Here is a 20,267-nt window from a genome sequence, read left to right as displayed (position 1 = left end):
TCACTGTTTAAATAGACTGTGTTTACTGCAGAGCACTATTTAATTAGACACTGTTTTATGTTGGGCACTGTTTAAATAGACTCTGTTTACTGTCGGGCACTGTTTAATTAGACTCTGTTTACCATCGGGCATTGTTTAAATGGACTCTGTTTACTGTTGGACATTATTTGGTTGGTCATGAGGGGATTTTAATGCCCTCCCATGGTAAGTTCGGAGGCAGTGAGGCACTTAATCAGGCAGGAGGATGTGGTTGAGAACTCCGTCAACTTCCCACCTCCACCTGATTAAGGCTGGGGCAGGAAGGCTCATGGACAGCCTTCCCACCCAGGTGCTAATTAAAACCCTTAAATGGGCATTAATAGGAGTCACATCCCACCCTCACTAGTATGCAACCAGAGGACCAGGGAAGCCTGAACGGATTTTCTGGGGGATTTGTAGGTGGGGGGGGTGGGAGGGGTGGGGGAGTGGTGGGTAACAGCGGAAGTTTCTCATTCAGAGGCACTCAGTCCCTGATCGAGGGACTTGGCATTGGGAAGGGGGGAACCCGCTGAGAGCCACCACCTGCCCTTGATGTCAATTCCCCTGCCTTCCCTGTGACCCACACCCCATAACCCCCAGCCTACCCTCACTCACCTTTGGCCTGGGGTCTCTCATTCATCCTGGGCCTCCAGTGCATAAATTGTCAGCTGCGACCACTCTCGGAATGGAGGCAATGAAAAGCTGCCTCTAATTGGCTGGCAGCTCTTGGGGGAAAGGATTTCAGGCCCTGGGGTCTTTAATCCAGGGGAAGACCAAATTTAAGTATCTAATTGGCACTACTGGTGGGCCTTCACCAATGGAGGCCATATGAGGCACTTACCAGTTCTCTAACCAAGACCCCCATTGCAAACAGTAAGCCCTGTCCAAGGTTTCACCAACGACTGCCCACCTTCAACCATCCTGCTCCAATATCACCAATACTTTTGGGCTAATAAGTGAACGTGTTGTTAGATAATGAGAAACCATTTTGTTTTGGAAACCCCAATGTTTTTTTGCTCCTTGTCACAGTGTCCAGAAGATTAATCTTTCAGTCCTGGAGGCTCCAGAATACTCTGGGAGCGCTGGTATTCCTATCGCCACGGAGCCGCAATTGCTTGTCTTGCCCCCAGTGAGCCTATGGGTCCCATTCAGCATCACGGTGTTTGGCCTCAATCACCACGACGATCACTAGGATAGCGCAGAGGACCATGGCTGCAATTCCCACAGCCAGGCTGACGAAGGAATAGTTGCGAGCCTGGCGAGAGGCGATCTCCGCTGATAGCTGGTCGCCCCGTGTCACTGCTGCCCGAGTCTGCGGGGGAAAGAAGAATAAGGTAGGTTTAGAGACCATCCATAACCACAGTCTGGCCAAAATCTGTCGCCTGTGTCCTAACTCACATCAAATCCCATTCACGCCCACCCTGTACTCACTGATTGATAACTACTGGCCAGGACCATGGAGAGAACTCCCCTGCTCTCCTTCAGAATAGGATACTGTCCATCCACTTGAGAGAGAGTAAAAAGGGCTTCAGCTGTAACTTCACATTCAAAAACTGCATCTCTGGCAGTACATCCCTTCCTCAGTATTACATTGGGACCATCAGCTTAGATGCAGTGCTCAACTCTCTAGAATGGGACTTGAACACACAACTTTCTGACTCGGAGGTGAGAATATTACTCACCGAGGCAGGGCTGACATAGACGGGTTAACCCCCCTATTGGAAAGGGTTGATTCTCACACCTGTCTCTTCCAATGAATAGTTATTCACTGTACAGCCTGTAGTCAAGCAGGGGGGATTCATTTCTTCACTAGAGCTGTCAACATTGGTGATATGTTGGCCATGACATTCACTGTCAGTAGGAACAAATAGTTTGCAACCTTGGTTGGATATCGAGCTGTGATTATTTCTGCCGCTGTCATACAGGAAATTCCGCCCTTTTGGTTTAGAAGGAAAATGTGTGGAGACATGAGTTTCTATTCACAGTCACTATTGGATAACCAGTAGGTCATCCTGTCACATATCAAGCCTCATTAAAGCTGATGTGGGGGTCACACACTGGGGTCAAAGCTTCAACACAGATACACCAGAATAAGCAGAGAGGAGCAGAAATACAGAGATTATGAGCTTCAAAATACTGACTGTGACAAACAATAACAACTTATATTTATATCTTTTTAATTCATTCATGGGATGTGGGCGTCGCTGGCTCGGTCAGCATTTATTGCCCATCCCTAATTGCCCTTGAGAAGGTGGTGGTGAGCTGCCTTCTTGAACCGCTTCAGTCTCTGTGGTGTAGGTACACCCACAGTGCTGTTAGGGAAGGAGTTCCAGGATTTTGACCCAGCGACAGTGAAGGGAAGATGGTATATTTCCAAGTCAGGATAGTGAGTGGCTTTTAGGGGAACTTCCAGGTCGTGGTGTTTCCATATATCTGCTGCACTTGTCCTTCTAGATGGTAGTGGTTGTGCTTTTGGATGGCACTGTCTGAGGAACCTTGGTGAGTTTCTGCAGGGCACCTTGTAGATGATACACACTGTTTGTCAGTGATGGAGGGAGTGAAGGTTTGCGGATGGGGTGCCACTTAAGTGGGCTGCTTTGTCTTGGATGGTATCAAGCTTCTTGAGTGTTATTGGAGATACACTCATCCAGGCAAGTGGATAATATTACATCACACTCCTGACTTGTGCTTTGTAGATGGTGGACAGGCTCTAGGGAGTCAGGAGGTGAGGTACTTGCCACAGGATTCCTCACCTTTGACCAGCTCTTGTAGCCACAGTATTTATATGGATCGTCCAGTTCAGTTTCTGTTCAATGGTAACATTCAGGATGTGGATAGTGGGGATTCAGCGGTGGTAATGCCATTGAATGTCAAGGGGCGATGGTTAGATTCTCCCTTGTTGGAAATGGTCATTGCCTGGCACTTGTGTGGTGCAAATGTTATTTGCCTCTTGTCTGTCCAAACCTGGAGATTGTCCAGTTTTGCTGCATTTGGACATGGACTGCTTCAGTATTTCAGAAGTCGCAAATGGTGCTGAACATTGTGCAATCATCAGCGAACATCCCACTTCTGACCTTATGATCGAAGGAAAGTCATTGATGAAGCAGCTAAAGATGGTTGGGCCTAGGACACTAGGCACCTTTAATGTAGCATCTTTAATGCAATAAAACATACCAAGGCATTTCACAGGAACGTTATAAAGCAAAATTAGATACCAAGTCACATTAAGGTGATATTGTGGCAGATGGCCAAAAGCTTCGTCAAAGAACTAGATATTAAGGAGCATCTTAAAGGAAGAAAACAGGATGGTGCGGCTGAGAGGTTCAGGAGGGAATATTAAAGCTCAGGGTCTCAGCAGCTGGTGGCATGGCCACCAATAGCGGAGCGATTAAAATCAGGGATGCTGAAGAGGCCAGATTTAGATGAGGGCAGATATCTAGAAGGCTTGTTTGGCTGGAGGAGATTACAGAGATAGGGAAGGGAGAGGCCATGGAGGGATTTGTAAACAAGGTTGAGAATATTAAAATCAAGGCGCTGCTTAACTGGAATCAATGTGAGCCAGCAAGCATAGTGTGAAAGCTGAACAGGAAATTCACCTGAACAGGAAGTGAACGGCAAGTTAAGACAGGGGCAGCAGAGTTTTGGATGACCTCAAGTTTAGAGGGGGTAGAATGTGGGATACCAGCCAGGAGTGCACTGGAACAGTCACAAACAGAGATAACAAAAGCATGAGAGAGGGTTTTAGCAACAGATGAGCTGAGACAGGAATGAAGGCAGCCGATGTTATGAAGGTGGAAGTAAATGGTCTTAGTGACAATGGGGATATATGGTCAGAAGCTCGCTTTGGGTCAAATATGACACCAATGTTGCGAACAGTTTAGTTCAATCTCAGACAGTTGCCAAAGAGAGGGATGGAGTTGGGAGCTAGGGAATATATAACAGGAGGAAATTTCAGTTTGTCCTGTTTTGAATGTTGAATAAGTAGTCTGATAACTTAAAAAGCAAGCACACCTTTAATGCCTGTTATAATATTCCATTGTCGGCTATTTTAGCAAATGTGTTCACTTGTTTCCCATGAAGTGTCTCTTGCACAGACATATTTACATCTAAGAAGCGACACAGATACACATACAAAATACTGAAAACTGACCTTTGGAAAGAATTGAAATCATCTAGTTCAGAAAAGGCAAATAGAATAGTATAGAATATTAAAAATGCATTTAATGGAAAACTAGACAAAGATTTAAGGAAGAAGGGACTAGAGGGTTAGGCTGATAGATTTAAATGAGGAAAAAATGAGCGAAGGTTCAAGTGGAGCATAAACACTGGCATTGAATGGTTGGACTGAATGGCCTGTTTCTGTGTTGTATATCCTTTGTAATTTTAGTGTTGGGTTTATATTGGGTTTGAATGTTGTGAGGTTAGATTTTAACAGCATGCAAACAGAACATGGAAAATCCATTAAACTCAAATCACTGAATCTGTCACTTGGATATATCTCAGGCAGCTGGAATAAGGCCAATTGATAGGAGTATCTTATCCACTGATGATTTAATCAGAGTGAGTGAACTGACTGAGAATGCAGTCTTTTACCTCCAGTGCTTTAATAATGGCAATGATTCCCGTTGGCCAGAAGCAGCAAACTGTGGTCAGCACTGCGATGGGTAGGTAGTCATGAGGCGGCCTTTGTGGTTCCAGGATTCGGAATCCTGAAGGGATCTGAGACTGCTGAGTGCCTGGAGAAATCCCAGTGTATCCCGGCAGGTAGGGTGGGGGATGCTGGAATGAAATAAGAAAGTGTTGCTTTATGTTCCTTTGCAGATTTAATAACACTGTGGTTGGCTTGATGTCAGGAGTCATATGCATCTGCTGAAAGCACAGTCAGTTATAACAATATGATGGGAACTGGTGGTATCCCAGTTTTAAGCCACTGCCTAATATTACTCTCCAGTAACTTCACTGATGAGTCATTGATAAATCAGCGAGGGTGTAAAGCCAGCATTGCACCCAATCCCATCCCAACATGTGGGTTGGGTGAAATGGCTTCATAGTGAATCTACAAACCAATTTACCCAACTCACAATTCTCTCTCCTGTTGATAAAATTTGCTCTTTTGGCCCTGGATTTACTCTTTGGGTTTTGGTGTTTCATCATGATACTTCAACCATGCCCAGCAAAGTCTTGATGGACCAATTTGCCTCTTCCTGGATGCTGATTTTGTATATTCAGTGGAAGGAAAGTCAAGGTGTGCTGTGAAGCAAGCTGAAGGTTCACCAGGAGCCTAGTTTGTAATTTGACTGGGGTTTAGCCAGCCAAGCGGCCCAGTTCGATTGTCACCTTGAATGAAAAGTTGCCCCCTTGGTACAGGGACCCTTGGCAATATGATATGCCTGTTTCAGTAGCCCCCACCCTTGCTGGCTGCAACAAATGGAAACCTATTCTGTCATAATTTCTAGCAATATCTACAGCCATGAACCCAAAATTAAGGCAACTTGCAAGAGCAAAACAAACTTAAAGTCTACGATCCCAGCACCCACTAGATCCCACAAACTGTCCTAAAAAGCCCTTTTTAAATTGAATTGAACCTTTATAGAAATATTTGAATGTGAATCAAGCCCCTTCTATGAGACGGTCCATACCTGTTTACATCTCCCATCACACCATCTCCTACTTTTATAAGATCCATTTATGGGATGTGGGCATTGCTGGCTCGGCCAGCATTTATTGCCCATACCTAATTGCCCTTGAGAAGGTGGTGGTGAGCTGCCTTCTTGAACCACCGCAGTCCCTGTGGCGTAGGTACACCCACAGTGCATTTAGGGAGGGAGTTCCAGGATTTTGACCCAGCAGCAGTGAGGGAATGATGATATATGGTGATATTTTTCCAAGTTAGGATGGTGAATGGCTTGGAGGGGAACTTCCAGGTGGTGGTGTTCCCATCTATCTGCTGCCCTTGTCCTTCTAGATAGTAGTGGTCATGGGTTTGGAAGTTGCTGCCCAAGTTAGTTCCTGTAGTGCATCTTGTAGGCTGCCCTGCTACAAAGGACCTTAGCCCTACATCTGGCTTTCTTCTTAAGTAAAGGGATAGGTGACAGAGAAATACTTGTTGGCCTTTTCTGAACTGAATGATTTCACTTCTCTCCGGAGACAGTTCAACTTTACAACCCATTAGACTGGCAGAGCTGATAGTCTGTGGGCATCTGTGATCAGAGAAGTCCCTTTGTGAGATGACAAATGTCTGTTAAAATGTCAACCTGAGGCATTCAAAGATGTGAGTGTCTTCCCTGCTCCGGCTGTATTCATAGTGAAGGAGCCCAGTGCCTGTGTGCCTTCCTGCAGCTCGTACTCACCAGTAATTTCTGGCATCTGCTGCCCGATGAAATCCAGACAGAACCTACAGGCTGCTTGTTCAAACAAGACATGCAGCAAATTGAATTAGGAAGCAGTGGAACCCTGTTCCCTCCCTAGCTACCTTTCCTCTTAATGTGGGAGGGTGAGGGATTTGCATTCAAGGTTTTCCCATTTGTCAAAATTGTGTTTCCATTAGAAGTGGTGGCAAACTTTATTCTTGAACAGCTGCAGCCCTTGTGTTGTGCAGCAGCTGGTTTACAGCCCCTCAGCTTGCTAGGTCAGTTCAGAGAGCTTTCAGAATCAACTGTGAGATTGTTCGACTGGAGTGTTATGTAGGAAAGACTAAGTAGAGTTGTCAGCTTTCCCATTCCTGAAGGACATTATTGACACAGTTTGTCTTGTCCGACAATCTGGCTGTTGTTAATGATTTATTAAATTCACTTTCATAACTTGCCAGTGTGTGGTTTGAACATCTGGATTGTTAATCTAGTACCACTATTGTACCGTACTACCTCAGATGATATTGTTCTGGGTGAGGGGAATAAATGGCCAGCCATTTCAATGTAGTAAAAGTACAGGTTACTAAAATCCCCTGAGATATGTTTCAAGCAGCCCATTGGCTATTTTGGCACCATTCATGGAAAACCTCTACTGCTCATTTGTTCCCCCCCACCCCCCCACTCCACCACCCCCTCCCCTCCTCCTCCTCCTCCCCACCTCACGTATTTGCCAGCACTTCACACTTGCTTGTTCCAAAACCTATTTGCTTAGTTTGGCTCACCCGTTGCGAAAGATTCGACCTTCCAACAATTAAATTGAATCCAAAATCACGACTGAGCTCAGATCACCAGATACCACAGAACAAATCCCAAGGCTTCCCAAACCATAGGAAAATCATTCTCTTGTTCCCTAGTGCCAATATGCGTTCTATGCCTCCAATTCATTACAGGCCAAGAGATACGGGACAACATTTTCTGCTTGAGCACACAGGGGGAAAAGACAGGAGCCTGTATCAGGAAGCTCCACACCCCAGTTCCTCTAATTCAATTTGCCACTGGGGTAATCACAGGCTGGGAGTACAGAATTTCCTGTAACATCTTGATTTTTAAGTTCTTGTTTACAAATTCCTCCATGGCTTTGTCCCTCCATAGCTCTGTAACTCTCTTGAGCTATCTGAGCCCCTCTAATGCTGGATTCTTCAACATTCCAATTTTAATTGCTCCACTATAGGTGACTGTGCCTTCAGATGCATAGGCCCTAAGCTCTAGGATTCCTTCCCTAAACCTCTCTAGTTCTCTTTCCTCCTCTAAGATGCTCCTTAAAACTCACCTCTTTGACCAACCTTGTCATCGTATCTCCCTATGTGGCTCGGTGTCAAATTTTGTAGATTACACTCAAGTCCCAAGTGGGATATCTTACTACATTGCGGGTACTACATAAATGTAAGTTGTTGATGATAGTCACTCCCATTGTGCACTAGGAGTATTAGAGAGGAAAATTGCAGTTATGAACTTTACAAGGCTGAAGGGCATTGAGCAGTAGGAGTGCAGCCTGGAGCACTGATATGTATGTATTATATATATATATATATATTTTATATGAGAGAGAACAATCACAGGAGAGTACGAAGTACTGCCAACAATCAGAAGCAAATAACTGATGAACAATTCAGTGTTTCCCACCCAGAGTTAACCTCCTGAGCAATGACATTTGGAAAACAGAACCAAATAAACCCTCGTTTCAATTGTGTATAAGCAATTATCAATCAAATAAGGTGCTGAGTGGATTTCAGGTGCAGAAATGACCCATGCACTCTTCGCCTACTCACTCCCATTCACCACTGTCCAATACAAAGTGCGAAAGTGTAAATTTTGTACTTAACAAGATGATGAAACGTTAGCACCAGCAAAGCAAATGCTTTGAACACCAGCACAAACACACTAGCTGGATGGTTATATGCTGAATAAAACTCCCCCGCTTTAACCCAGGAGAGACCCCTCATCACAGCAACAGCAACTTGCATTTATATAGCACCTTTAATGAAGTAAAATGTCCAAAGGCGCTTCACAGGAGTCATTATTAAAGAAAATATGACAGAAGCCAGGAGATATTGTTACAGTTTAAGAAATGTGGCAGTCAATTTGCATGCAGGGAAGAGCCCACAAACGGCATTGAAGTGATGACTAGATAATCCATTTTTTTATTAACCATTGTTGGTTGGGGGATAAATATTGGCCGGCACACCTGGAAGAACTCCCTGCCCTTCTTCAATTAGTGTCATGGGGTCTTTTACATTCACCTGAGGGTGGAAAAGGCCTCCATTTAATGTTTCATCCAAAAGACAGCATCTCTGACAGTGCAATCCTCCCTCTGTAATACACTGGGAATGTCAGCCTGAATTATGGGCTCAAATCCCTGAAGTGGGGCTTCTGACTCACGCACGAGAGTACTGCCCATGAAACCATGGCTAGTGGAAGATTCAAGTTTAAGAAGGGGCCTGAATTATGCTTCGTTGCTATCACCAGCCCTGAAACTCCAATCTACAGGAATCATATAGTATTAATTTGGCTGATATCCAAAATTAAAGCAAATAACCATAGCAAGGATGCTTTATAATTGGAAGATTGCTGAGTACTCACATTTCCAATAGGATAGACTGGGACAAGGGTTGCATAGGGTTGAAGCTGTACAGCATAGCCTGGGGGAGGTGGCGAGATGTAGGTTCCTGGCCCCACGGGTCCATGTGGCAGCAGGGCAGTGTATCCTGGTGCTCTGCCATGGAACTGGGTCTCCTGAATGTAGCCCCGCATGCCCAGGGGAAGAGGAGGCAGCTGTGGCGGCACAGAATACCCTGGTGACAAGGCATTGTGACGCGTCTCGATCACTTGGTTGTAGGGGGGAGGTGAGGAGGGCTGTGCTAGCCCATCTGATGAACCTAAAATGTAAGGAAAGGGGAAATAATTCATGAACAACCAAGGCTTATTACTAAACGCAATATACTTCATACCCCAAACACAAACGCGCATGCTGAATGCCAATACTACCAACTCTAAGATTACTGGAAGGACAGACATGTTGATGAAGCTTTTCATCTTGCGCTCATCAGGACAAATGTAAGAATGCCAAAGTTCAAATGGTGACAACATTTATACCACAAGAGAAAAAGTGCTGATTTGTTGTCAAGTTGACTCTGATTGACTGAGGTGTTGCCTTAGAGGAAGCAACAGGGATACAAGAGGATCCCCAAGTTCTTGGGTAAGTCAAAAAAGGCTCAAGGCTTGAACTTGAACATATTCCATTTGTTTGCAGAGAATAGATCCCTGAATCTAGCAAATATAAATGAGCCATGTTACGAGTTCAACTGATTATCTTAAACTGGTTAAAAGCAAAATACTGCAGATGCTGGAAATCTGAAACAAAGATAGAAAATGCTGGAAAAACTCAGCAGTTATCAGCATCTGTGGAGAGAAAGACAGAGTTAACGTTTCAAGTCCATATGACTCTTCTTCAGAGGTTGTCTTTCTCTCCAGAGATGCTGTTAGACCTGCTGAGTTTTTCCAGCATTTTCATGTTTCTTAAATTTATTGTTAGCTAGTGCAACTAATTTTTTTTTAATTCATTCATATGATGTGGCATTGCTCACTGAGCCTTGGCTGTGGGCCTGGAGTCACATATCAGCCAGACAAGGATGGCACATTTCCTTTCCTAAAGGACGTTAGTGAACCAGATGGGTTTTTAACAACAATGGCTATAATTCCAGGTTTTTATTAAATTCAAATTTCACTATCTTCTGTGGTGGAATTTGAACCAAGGTCCCCAGAATATTAGATAATGAACAATGCCATTATGCCACCACCTCCCCTCAGCCAAGTGCTGCCCAATCGCAGAATCATACCTAACAGTATGTGTTTTGTTTTGGGTTTTGCAAGCGCAAGGCTGGTTAAGTATGGTCTGTACTTTGCCTATTACGAACAACCTAAGGGACATGCTGTTTGATTCAATCGGCCAATCGCTGAGTTGTACAGGCTATGGATCAGGCAGTGAAATTTAAACATGACATTGCTCAATTATATGGTAGGCAGAATATCCTTTTGGGCTGACAGCAGTATCCTGTTAGTGGAAAACACCATTCACAAAGCCACTGCCAACTCTCCTATACTGAGCTGGAATCATACACTTCAGGATCACATTTTGCTGCATTTTTGTGTACTTGAATGCTAAAGCCTGGCTGGCAGGTGAAAATCACCAGGCAAGTTAGATGAGATTGATGAATAGATAGACAGACAGTACAAGAATACAAGAACATACAAGGAGGAAATCATCCCAGATTTGCACAAAGTGTGGTAGTAGGCGGGAAAAATGTAATTTTACCCGCCGGCTGCAAAGGCAGGTATTCGCACCATATCATCCCATTCCCACCTCATTAATTGTGCAGCCACAGGCGCTGGCAGGTAGCCTCCGATTTGCCCGCCATGCTATTACCTTGCTGCTTCCTTATGCAGGGTGCTGTATTTAAACTGCAGCTGCACACACACACACTTCTCAAAGCTTGCAGTCCAGGAATGCTCTGGTGAAGACATAGCCCCAAAAGCAAAGAAGAGTGCAGCTCCCTGATTCAGTGACTCATCCCTGGGACACCTTCTGGACATCGTGGAGGCCCACTGCTATAACCTCGAACTCTGCTCTGGCCACATGAGGCACATCAGTCTCACCATTCTGGCTTGGGAGGTGGTAGCAGTGGTGGTCAGTGCCAAGGCTGAACACAAGACCACAAGACGGTAAGACATAGGAACAGAAATTAGGCTACTCGGCCCATTGAGTCTGTTCCGCCATTCAATCATGGCTGATACGTTTCTCAACCCCATTCTCCCGCCTTCTCCGCATAACCTTTGATCCCCTTACCAATCAAGAACCTATCGATCTCGGTCTTAAATACACTCAATGACCTGGCCTCCACAGCCTTCTGTGGCAATGAGTTCCATAGATTCACCACTCTCTGGCTAAAGAAGTTTCTCCTCATCTCTGTACTAAAAGGTCTTCCCTTTACTCTGAGGCTGTGCCCTCGGGTCCTAGTCACTCCTACTAATGGAAACATCTTCCCCACACCCACTCTATCCAGGCCTTTCACTATTCTGTAAGTTTCAATCAGATGCCCCCTCCTCCTTCTAAACTCCATCAAGTATAGACCCAGAGTCCTCAAACGTTCCTCATATGTTAAGCCTTTCATTCCTGGGATCATTCTCATGAACCTCCTCTGGAACCTCTCCAGGGCCAGAACATCCTTCCTGAGTTACGGGGACCAAAATTGCTCACAATATTCTAAATGTGGTCCGACCAGAGCCTTATAAAGCCTCAGCAGCACATCCCTGCTTCTATATTCTAGTCCTCTCAAAATAAATGCCAATATTGCATTTGCCTTCCTAACTACCAAGTCAACCTGCAAGTTAACCTTAAGAGAATCCTGGACTAGGACTCCCAAGTCCCTTTGCACTACAGATTTATGAATTCTCTCCCCATTTAGAAAATAGTCCCTGTCTCTATTCTTCCTACCAAAGTGCATGACCTCACACTTCCCTACATTGTATTCCATCTGCCACTTCTTTGCCCATTCTCCTAACCTGTCCAAATCCTTCTGCAGCCTCCCTGCCTCCTCAATACTACCTGTCCCTCCACCTATCTTTGTATCATCTGCAAACTTAGCCAGAATGCCCTCAGTTCTTTCATCTAGATCATTAATATATAAAGTGAAAAGTTGTGGTCCCAACACTGACCCCTGCGGAACTCCACTAGTCCCCGGCCGCCATCCTGAGAAGGACCCCCTTATCCCCACTCTCTGCCTCCTGCCAGACAGCCAATCTTCTATCCATGCTAGTACCTTGCCTCTAACACCATGGGCTCTTATCTTACTGAGCAGCCTCCTGTGCGGCACCTTGTCAAAGGCTTCTGGAAGTCCAAGTAGATAACGTCCATTGGCTCTCCTTTGTCTAATCTACTTGTTACCTCCTCAAAGAATTCTACCAGATTTGTCAGGCATGACCTCCCCTTGATGAAACCATGCTGACTTTGCCCTATTTTACCATGCACTTCCAAGTATTCTGAAATCTCATCCTTAATAATGGACTCTAAAATCTTACTAACGACTGAGGTCAGGCTAATCGGCCTGTAATTTCTCGTCTTTTGCCTCACTCCCTTCTTAAACACGGGGGTTACATTAGCGATTTTCCAGTCCTCTGGGACCCTCCCTGACTCCAGTGATTCCTGAAAGATCACCACTAACGCCTCCACTATCTCTTCAGCTATCTCCTTCAGAACCCTGGGGTGTAATCCATCTGGCCCAGGTGATTTATCCACTTTCCAACCTTTCAGTTTTCCTAGCACCTTCTCCTTGGTAATGGCCACCATACTCACCTCTGACCCCCGACTCTCTTGAACTTTGGGGATGTTACTCGTGTCTTCCACTGTGAAGCCTGACGCAAAGTACCTATTCAGTTCCTCCGCCATTTCTTTGTTCCCCACTACTACTTCTCCAGCGTCATTTTCCAGCAGCCCAATGTCCAGTTTTGCCTCTCTCTTACCCTTTATATATCTAAAAAAACTCTTGCAATTTTTTTTATATTACTGGCTAGTTTACCCTCATATTTAATCTTTTACCTCCTTATTTCTTTTTTAGTTGTCCTCTGTTGGTCTTTGTAGGCCTCCCAATCCCATGGTTTCCCACTGCTCTTCGCCGCATTGCATGCTTTCTCTTTAGCTTTTATGCTGTCCCTGACTTCCCTTGTCAGCCATGGTTGCCTCGTCTTCCCTTTAGTATGCTTCTTCCTAGGGATGAATTTTTGCTGTGTCTCCCAAATTACTCCCAGAAACTCCTGCCATTGCTGTTCCACTGTCTTTCCTGCTAGGCTCATCTCCCAGCCAATTCTGGCCAGCTCCTCCCTCATGCCTCTGTAGTTGCCTTTATTCAACTGTAATACCGTTACATCTGATTCCAGCTTTTTCCTCTCAAATTGCAGGGTAAATTCTATCATATTATGGTCATTTCCTCCTAAGGGTTCCTTCACCTTAAGCTCCCTTATCAAATCTGCTTCATTCCACATCACTAAATCTAGAATTGCCTGTTCCCTAGCGGGCTCCACCACAAGCTGCTCCAAAGCCATCTCGTAGACATTCCACAAATTCCTTTTCTTGGGATCCACTACCAACCTGATTTTCCCAGTCTGCCTGCATATTGAAATTCCCCCATGATCACTGTAACCTTGCCTTTCTTACACGCCTTTTCTATCTCCTGGTGTACATTGTGCCCCACATCCTGACTACTGTTCGGAGGCCTGTACATAACTCCCAATATGGTTTTTTTACCTTTGCAGTTCCTCAACTATACCCACACAGATTCTATATCATTGACCCTACATCATTTCTTGCTATCGATTTAATTTCATTTCTTACTAACAAAGCAACCCCATCCCCTCTGCCAGCCTGCCTATCTTTTCAATAGGATGTATATCCTTGGATATTTAGCTCCCAGTCCTGATCCCCTTGCAGCCTTGTCTCCGTGATGCCCACCACATCATACCTGCCAATTTCAATCTGCGCCTCAAGCTCATTTACCTTATTTCGTATACTGCGTGCATTCAGATACAACAGCTTCAGTCCTGCATTTCCCGTCCCCTCTGTCATTGTCATCCCTTTATCTGATGTGCTTGAAGTTAGATTCCTAGCCCTTTCCAAACACTCTTGTCCTATCTTGTGTTCTGGAGACTTTAATAGCCTCTCCTGGGCTCTCATTTCTTTTCAGTTTTTTCATAATTTTCCATGAAGTTGAATCCACCCCCTGCCCCCCACATGCCAACCTGCTGCTTTGTTTCCCAATAGTGATACTTCTTGGAGTTTTACCTTTCCTTTCCCCCCCACTTTCTAGTTTAAAGTCCTGTTGACCACCCCATTTACCCTTTTCACTAGAACATTGGTTCCAGATTGGTTCAGATGGAGACCATCCCAACAGTACAGAACCCTCCTGTTCCAGTACTGATGCCAGTGCCCAACGAAATGGAACCCCTCTTTCCCGCAGCTCTCCTTCAGCCATGTGTTTACTTCCCTTATTCTCGCGTCCCTATGCCAATTTGCACGTGGCTCGGGTAATAATCCACAGATTATTACCCTTGAGGACCTGTTCTTTAATTTAGTTCCTAGTTCCTGATAATCCCCAAACAGGTCCTCTTTCCTAGTCTTACCTATTTTACTTGTCCCGACGTGGACCACAACGACTGGATCCTCCCCCTCCCTCTCCAATATCCTTTCAAGCCGGTCAGAGATGTCCCTCACCCTGGCACCGGGCAGGCAACATACCATGCGGGACTCTCGATCCTGCTTACAAAGGAAGCTATCAATTCCCCTAATTATAGAATCCCCTACAACTACTTTTTGTCGTTTTGCTCCCCCCTCTTGAATGGCCTCCTGTGCCACAGTGCCGTGGTCAGCTGGCTCATCTTCCCTACAGCCCTGTTCCTCATCCACACAGGGAGCAAGTACCTGTTGGACAAGGTCAAGAGCTGAGGCTCCTCTATTCTTGAACACAGGAACACAAGAGGTTGGCCTTCCAGTGCAAAAAGATGTATGATCTCATCCATGTAACCAGGGTAAAGCAATCATCTCATCACTCTAAACCTACACACTCACAAAGCTATCGCACATTCACTGGCACCTCACTCACTGCCAAGTCCAGTGACATCACCACTCACTCTCTCACACACACCCTCACACTTCCACCTGCCCTCACCTCCTCTGGAGACTGCATCCTCAACCCTCACCGTCTTCAGGCCACTTGCACAGGTCAACGTGTGCCCCTGCATTGCTGATCCTCCCAGTCCAGTACTGGGTACTTTGGTGTTGCACAGCTATGGGTGCCCTCTGTTAGATGAAACTTTAAACTGAAGACCAGTCTTTTTCTTCAGGTGGATGTCAAAGCTCCATGATACTTCCTGAGAAGGTGGTCACAAAGGCATGTGGGATACATGCCTTTATTAAGTGGGCATAGAATATAAAAGGGAGGTGACACTAGTTTGGCCATAGCTGACGGACTGTGTGCAGTTCTGGTCACTACACTACAGGAGAGGTGTGATTGTACTAGAGAGAGAACAGAGGAAATTTATGGAGGATATCACCTGGATTGGAGAATTTTAGTTATGAGGAAATATTGGATAGGCTGGGGTTATTTTCTTTGGAACAGAAGAAGCTGAGGAGAGATTTATTTGAAGGGTATTAAATTATGAGGAGTCTCGATAGAGTGGATAGAAAGCCCTATTCCCCATAGTTGAGGGGTCCATAGCCAGTGGACTGTAGATTTAGGAGGTTAAGAAGGAAATGGAAAGGAATTTCTTTTCACCCAGAGTGGGTGGGGATCTGGAACTCACTGCCTGAAAGGGTGGTAGAGGCAGGATTCCTCACAACAGACAAAAAGTACTTGCATATGCACTTAGGAAGTGGGATTAGGCTGGATGGCTACTTGTTGGTTGCATGGACATGATGGACCGAATGGCCTCCTTCCCTGCTGTAAACTTCTATAAATTTCTTTCTACAACCTATTTCGGATAAGAACAGGGGAGTTTTCCTCGGTGTCCTGGTCAATTTTTACCCTCAATCAATATCACAAAAACAGATCTTCTGGTTATTGTGACATTGCTGTTCGTATGAGTTTACTGTCAGCAAACAAATGGCTGTGTTCCCTACATTACAACAAAGTCTACAGTTCAAGAGTGCTGCATTGGCTGAAAAGCACTTTGAATGTCAAATGAATGTAAAAGGTGCCTTAGAAATGCAAGCATTTCTTTCTATGTAGACAAACATATTCATGTCAGAAAGACAAACAAAGATGGTTGGTGGACAGAAATACAGTTTTGTTTTGGAATGATCAATAAATATTATCATTTAAAAAGGGATCTTCAAGTGCGTTGGAGTTCACTGCTCCGTATGTTGTGTGTGTGTTTTGGAACCCAACAGGGAAGTAATTAGATTATGGTTCAGCCAGTCATCTCCCACAGCTCCTCTCTGGATACAAGATCCTCTAATCAATTATCACCTCTCTGCATTGCTGGCTAATTTCCACTAACAGCAGGCACTGCCATCACCTTCTGAGAAAACCAGGGAGGCCTCACACTGCAGCCACATGGCAGCTGGTGCACATTCAGTCCGCTTATCACACAAGAGGATGAATCCTGTCATAACTCACATTCGCTCCCTATTATTCCCCCTTCACTTGGCAAAAGATATTTTATATAGAAATGTGCATTCTTTAATGCTGCATTATCAACATTCCACTGTATCAATGTGTATATTAATTTCATGAATTCCATTAATTCTAAATTTCTAATCAGCAATTTTTATTCATTTGTGGGATGCGCAAATTGCTGGCAAGGCCAGCATTTGTTGTCTATCCCTAGTCCTCCTTGAGAAGGTAATGGTGAGCCACTTTCTTGAACCACTGCAGTCTATTTGGTGTAGGTGCCATTAGAAACGGAGTTTCAGGGCTTTGGCCCAGCAGCAATAAAGGAGCAGTGATGTAGTTCCAAGTCAGCTTGTATATGGATTGAAGAGGAACTTGCAGGTGGCGATGTTTCCATGTCTTTGCTACCTTTGGCTTTCTAGATGGTAGAGGTCATGGGTTTGGAAGGGGCTGTCAAAGGATCCTTGGAGAGTTATCACAATGCATCTTGTATATCACACAAACTGTACATCAGTGTTGGAGGGAGTTGACGCTCAAGGTGGTGGATGTGGTGCTAATCAAGCAGATCGCTTTGTCCTGGATGGTGTCAAGCTTCTTGAGCATTGTGGGAGCTGCACTCATCCAGGCAAGTGGAGAGTATTCCATCACACTCCTGACCTGTGCCTTGTAGATGGTGAACTGGTTTTGGGGAGTCAGGAGGTGAGTTACTTGCCGCAGAATTCCCAGCCTCTGGCCTGCTCTTGCCGCCACAGTATTAATATGGCTAGTCCAGTTCAGTTTCTGGTCAATAATGACACCCAGGATACTGATGATGGGTAAGATAGCAGTGTAGCAGCAATGCCACTGAAATTGTATTCCAGAGGCCCAGACTGATGCTCGGGCGGGGGCAACCCACCACGGTAGTTGGTGGAATTTAAATTTAATTAATCCAAAAAAGCTGTCTGATATTGAAAGCTAGCCTCAGTAATGGTGACCATGAAACTATCATTGATAGAAACTCCTGGAAAAACTCAGCAGGTCTGGCAGCATCGGCGGAGAAGAAAAGAGTTGACGTTTCGAGTCCTCATGACCCTTCTGTCGAAGGGTCATGAGGACTCGAAACGTCAACTCTTTTCTTCTCCGCCGATGCTGCCAGACCTGCTGAGTTTTTCCAGGTAATTCTGTTTTTGTTTTGGATTTCCAGCATCCGCAGTTTTTTTGTTTTTATTATTATTGATAGAAACTCAACTGGTTCATTAACGTCCTTTAGGAAAGGAAATCTGCCAACATGAGAATATTTTGAATTGAATGGGACTTTTTTTTTCAAAGCTCCCTCTCCACAGTTGCTGCCAGACCTGCTGAAGTTCCAGCACTTTCTGCTTTTACAGTGGAGGTTAAAACCCTTACAGTTCTTTAACAGCCTGTTGGACAATGTGAAGGTGGCGCAGTGAAGGGAAGGGACCCTGTAGGTCTTACCTCTGCTTGTTTTAAATCTAGGTTGTCACTTCCAGTGCACTACTGAGAGTGTGTGCCTCACTGTCAGAGGTGCTGTCTTTCAGAGATGTTAAAGCAAGGTACCATCTGCTCTTTCAGAAAGTAAAAGATCCTACAGTTGTGGGGAGGTAGTAGCATAGTGGTATTGTCACTGGACTTTTAATTCAGAAACCTAGTGTAATGCTTTGGGGACTTGGGTTCGTAAAGTTTTTGCTGAGTTTTTCCAGGTATTTTTATTTTTGTTTTGGATTTCCAGCATCCACAGCTTGTTGCTTTTATCATAATGCTTTGGGGAGCATTGGGGTGGGGGATTTGAATCCAATAAAAATCTGAATTAAAAGTCTAATGAAACAATTGCTGCAAAAACCCATCTGGCATTACTAACGGCCTTTAGGGAAGGAGAATATACTGGGCTGGCCTATGTATGATTCTGAAACCACAGCAATGTGATTGACTCTTATATGGCCCTAGCAAGCCACATAGCCCCGCATGGGCAATAAATGCTGGCATTCTGAGTGATGTCCATGGCCTGTGAATGAATTTTCAAAGGACAGCAGGGGAGTTTTCCCTGCTGTCCAAGCCAATGTTTATCCCTCAATGAATATCATTTAAAAAAAAGTCTTCTGATCATTACTCTGCTGTTTATGGGAGCTTGCAAATTGACTGCTATGTTTCTTATAGCAGTGACTACACTAGAAAAGTGGCTGTGCTTTGAGATGTCCTGAGGTTATTGAAAGGCTTCTGTGTAACAAGCATTTTCTTGGATAGATGAACTAAGAATGACCTCATTCACCGTGACACTGTGACACTCAGTGTGAAGGACCAAACACAAAGAGTTTACCATTTTAGGATGGCAGTGACCTGTGGAGCTGCTTTCAGCATTAAGCAGTGCCCTCAAGACATGAAGCCAAAAAAAATGGGAAAAACAGAGCAACCCATTTTCATACATTTCATACAATTTTATAGAATGTAACATGAACTCAGTTTGTTCAGTGTTAAATGAAGCCTACCAACAACAAAAATAAAACTGTAAAAATCTGTCATTAGCTTTCTCGCCCACTTGTGGGATAATTAGTGAGGCTCCAGATCAAGTTCCTTACAAGAAGGAATGAACCATTTGTTTGCTAGTAAGCTCTGTCAATTTTACACTATTACGCTATGTGAGCAGATTTGATGCTTATTTATTTTATTTGAGTGCTTATTTTGATGTCACTTTGAAATTGGAAGCAGCCGATGATAACCTTTAACCTTTAAATGTGCATTTATATAACACCTTTCACAATCACAGGACATCTACAGCACTTCACAGTCAATTAAGTACTTTTGAAATGTAGTCATTATTCTAACTAGAACAATTAAGTGCCTTGCGACATGTTACAATGTTAAAGGTGTTATATAAGTACAAATTATTGTAGTCAAAACGCAGCAGTCAATTTGAACTCAGCAATAACGCAATGGTCAAATAATCTGTTTTTAGTGATATTGGTTGAGGGATGAATATTAGGCTCATAGACTCAGACGTTTACAGCACAGAAGGAGACCATTTGGCCCATCATGTCCATGCCAGTCAACAAAGATCCAACTACACTAATCCCATTTTCCAACGCTTGGCCCATAGCTCTGGAGGCTATGGCAACACAAGTGAATATCTAAATACTTTTTAACTCTTCGAATTTTTTCTCCTGGCTCAGACCTTCCAGCCCAGGCAGCGTCCTGGTAAATCTCCTCTGCACCCTCTCCAACGCAATCACATCCTTCCTACAACGCGTTGACCAGAACTGTATGCAGTACTCTAGTTGTGGCCTAACCAGTGCTTTATACAATTCCAGCCTTATCTCCCTCATGCCTCAGCTAATAAAGGCAAGTATCCTATATGCCTTCTTAACCACCTTATCTACCTGCCCTGCTACTTTCAGGGATCTATGGATATGCACACCAAGGTCCATCTGACCTTCAGTACTTTCCAGGGTCCTACCATTCACAGTGTAATCCTTTGCCTTGTTAGCCCTCCCCAAGTGCATTATTTCACACTTTTCCGATTGAATTCCATTTGCCACTGCTCTGCCCACCTGACCAGTTCACTGACATCCTCCTGCAGTTTACGGCTATCCTCCTCATTATTGACCACCCTGACAATTTTCGTATCATCCGCGAACTTCTTGATCATGTCCCCTACATTTAAGTCCAAGTCATTTATGTACACCACAAA

General features: G+C 44.5%; 1 protein-coding gene across 1 annotated transcript in view; it reads right to left on the bottom strand.

Annotated features, from left to right (window-relative positions):
• Nucleotides 1–965: 965 nt before the first annotated feature.
• LOC121291315 (proline-rich transmembrane protein 1-like) overlaps nucleotides 966–20,267 on the bottom strand; it is a 43,439-nt gene continuing 24,137 nt past the window's right edge. Inside the window, exons 3-5 of the mRNA XM_041212387.1 lie at nucleotides 9,009–9,304; nucleotides 4,612–4,797; nucleotides 966–1,330 (exon numbers count right to left, since the gene is read on the bottom strand). Of these exons, the coding sequence (XP_041068321.1) occupies nucleotides 1,154–1,330; nucleotides 4,612–4,797; nucleotides 9,009–9,304 (659 nt within the window). The 3' untranslated portion in view covers nucleotides 966–1,153. The remainder of the gene's footprint in view (nucleotides 1,331–4,611; nucleotides 4,798–9,008; nucleotides 9,305–20,267) is intronic.

This window comes from Carcharodon carcharias, chromosome 19, assembly GCF_017639515.1.
Source record: "Carcharodon carcharias isolate sCarCar2 chromosome 19, sCarCar2.pri, whole genome shotgun sequence".
NCBI classification, from domain to species: domain Eukaryota; kingdom Metazoa; phylum Chordata; class Chondrichthyes; order Lamniformes; family Lamnidae; genus Carcharodon; species Carcharodon carcharias.
Note: the sequence above shows the minus strand (reverse complement) of the source record. Positions and strands in the feature narration are given on the sequence as shown.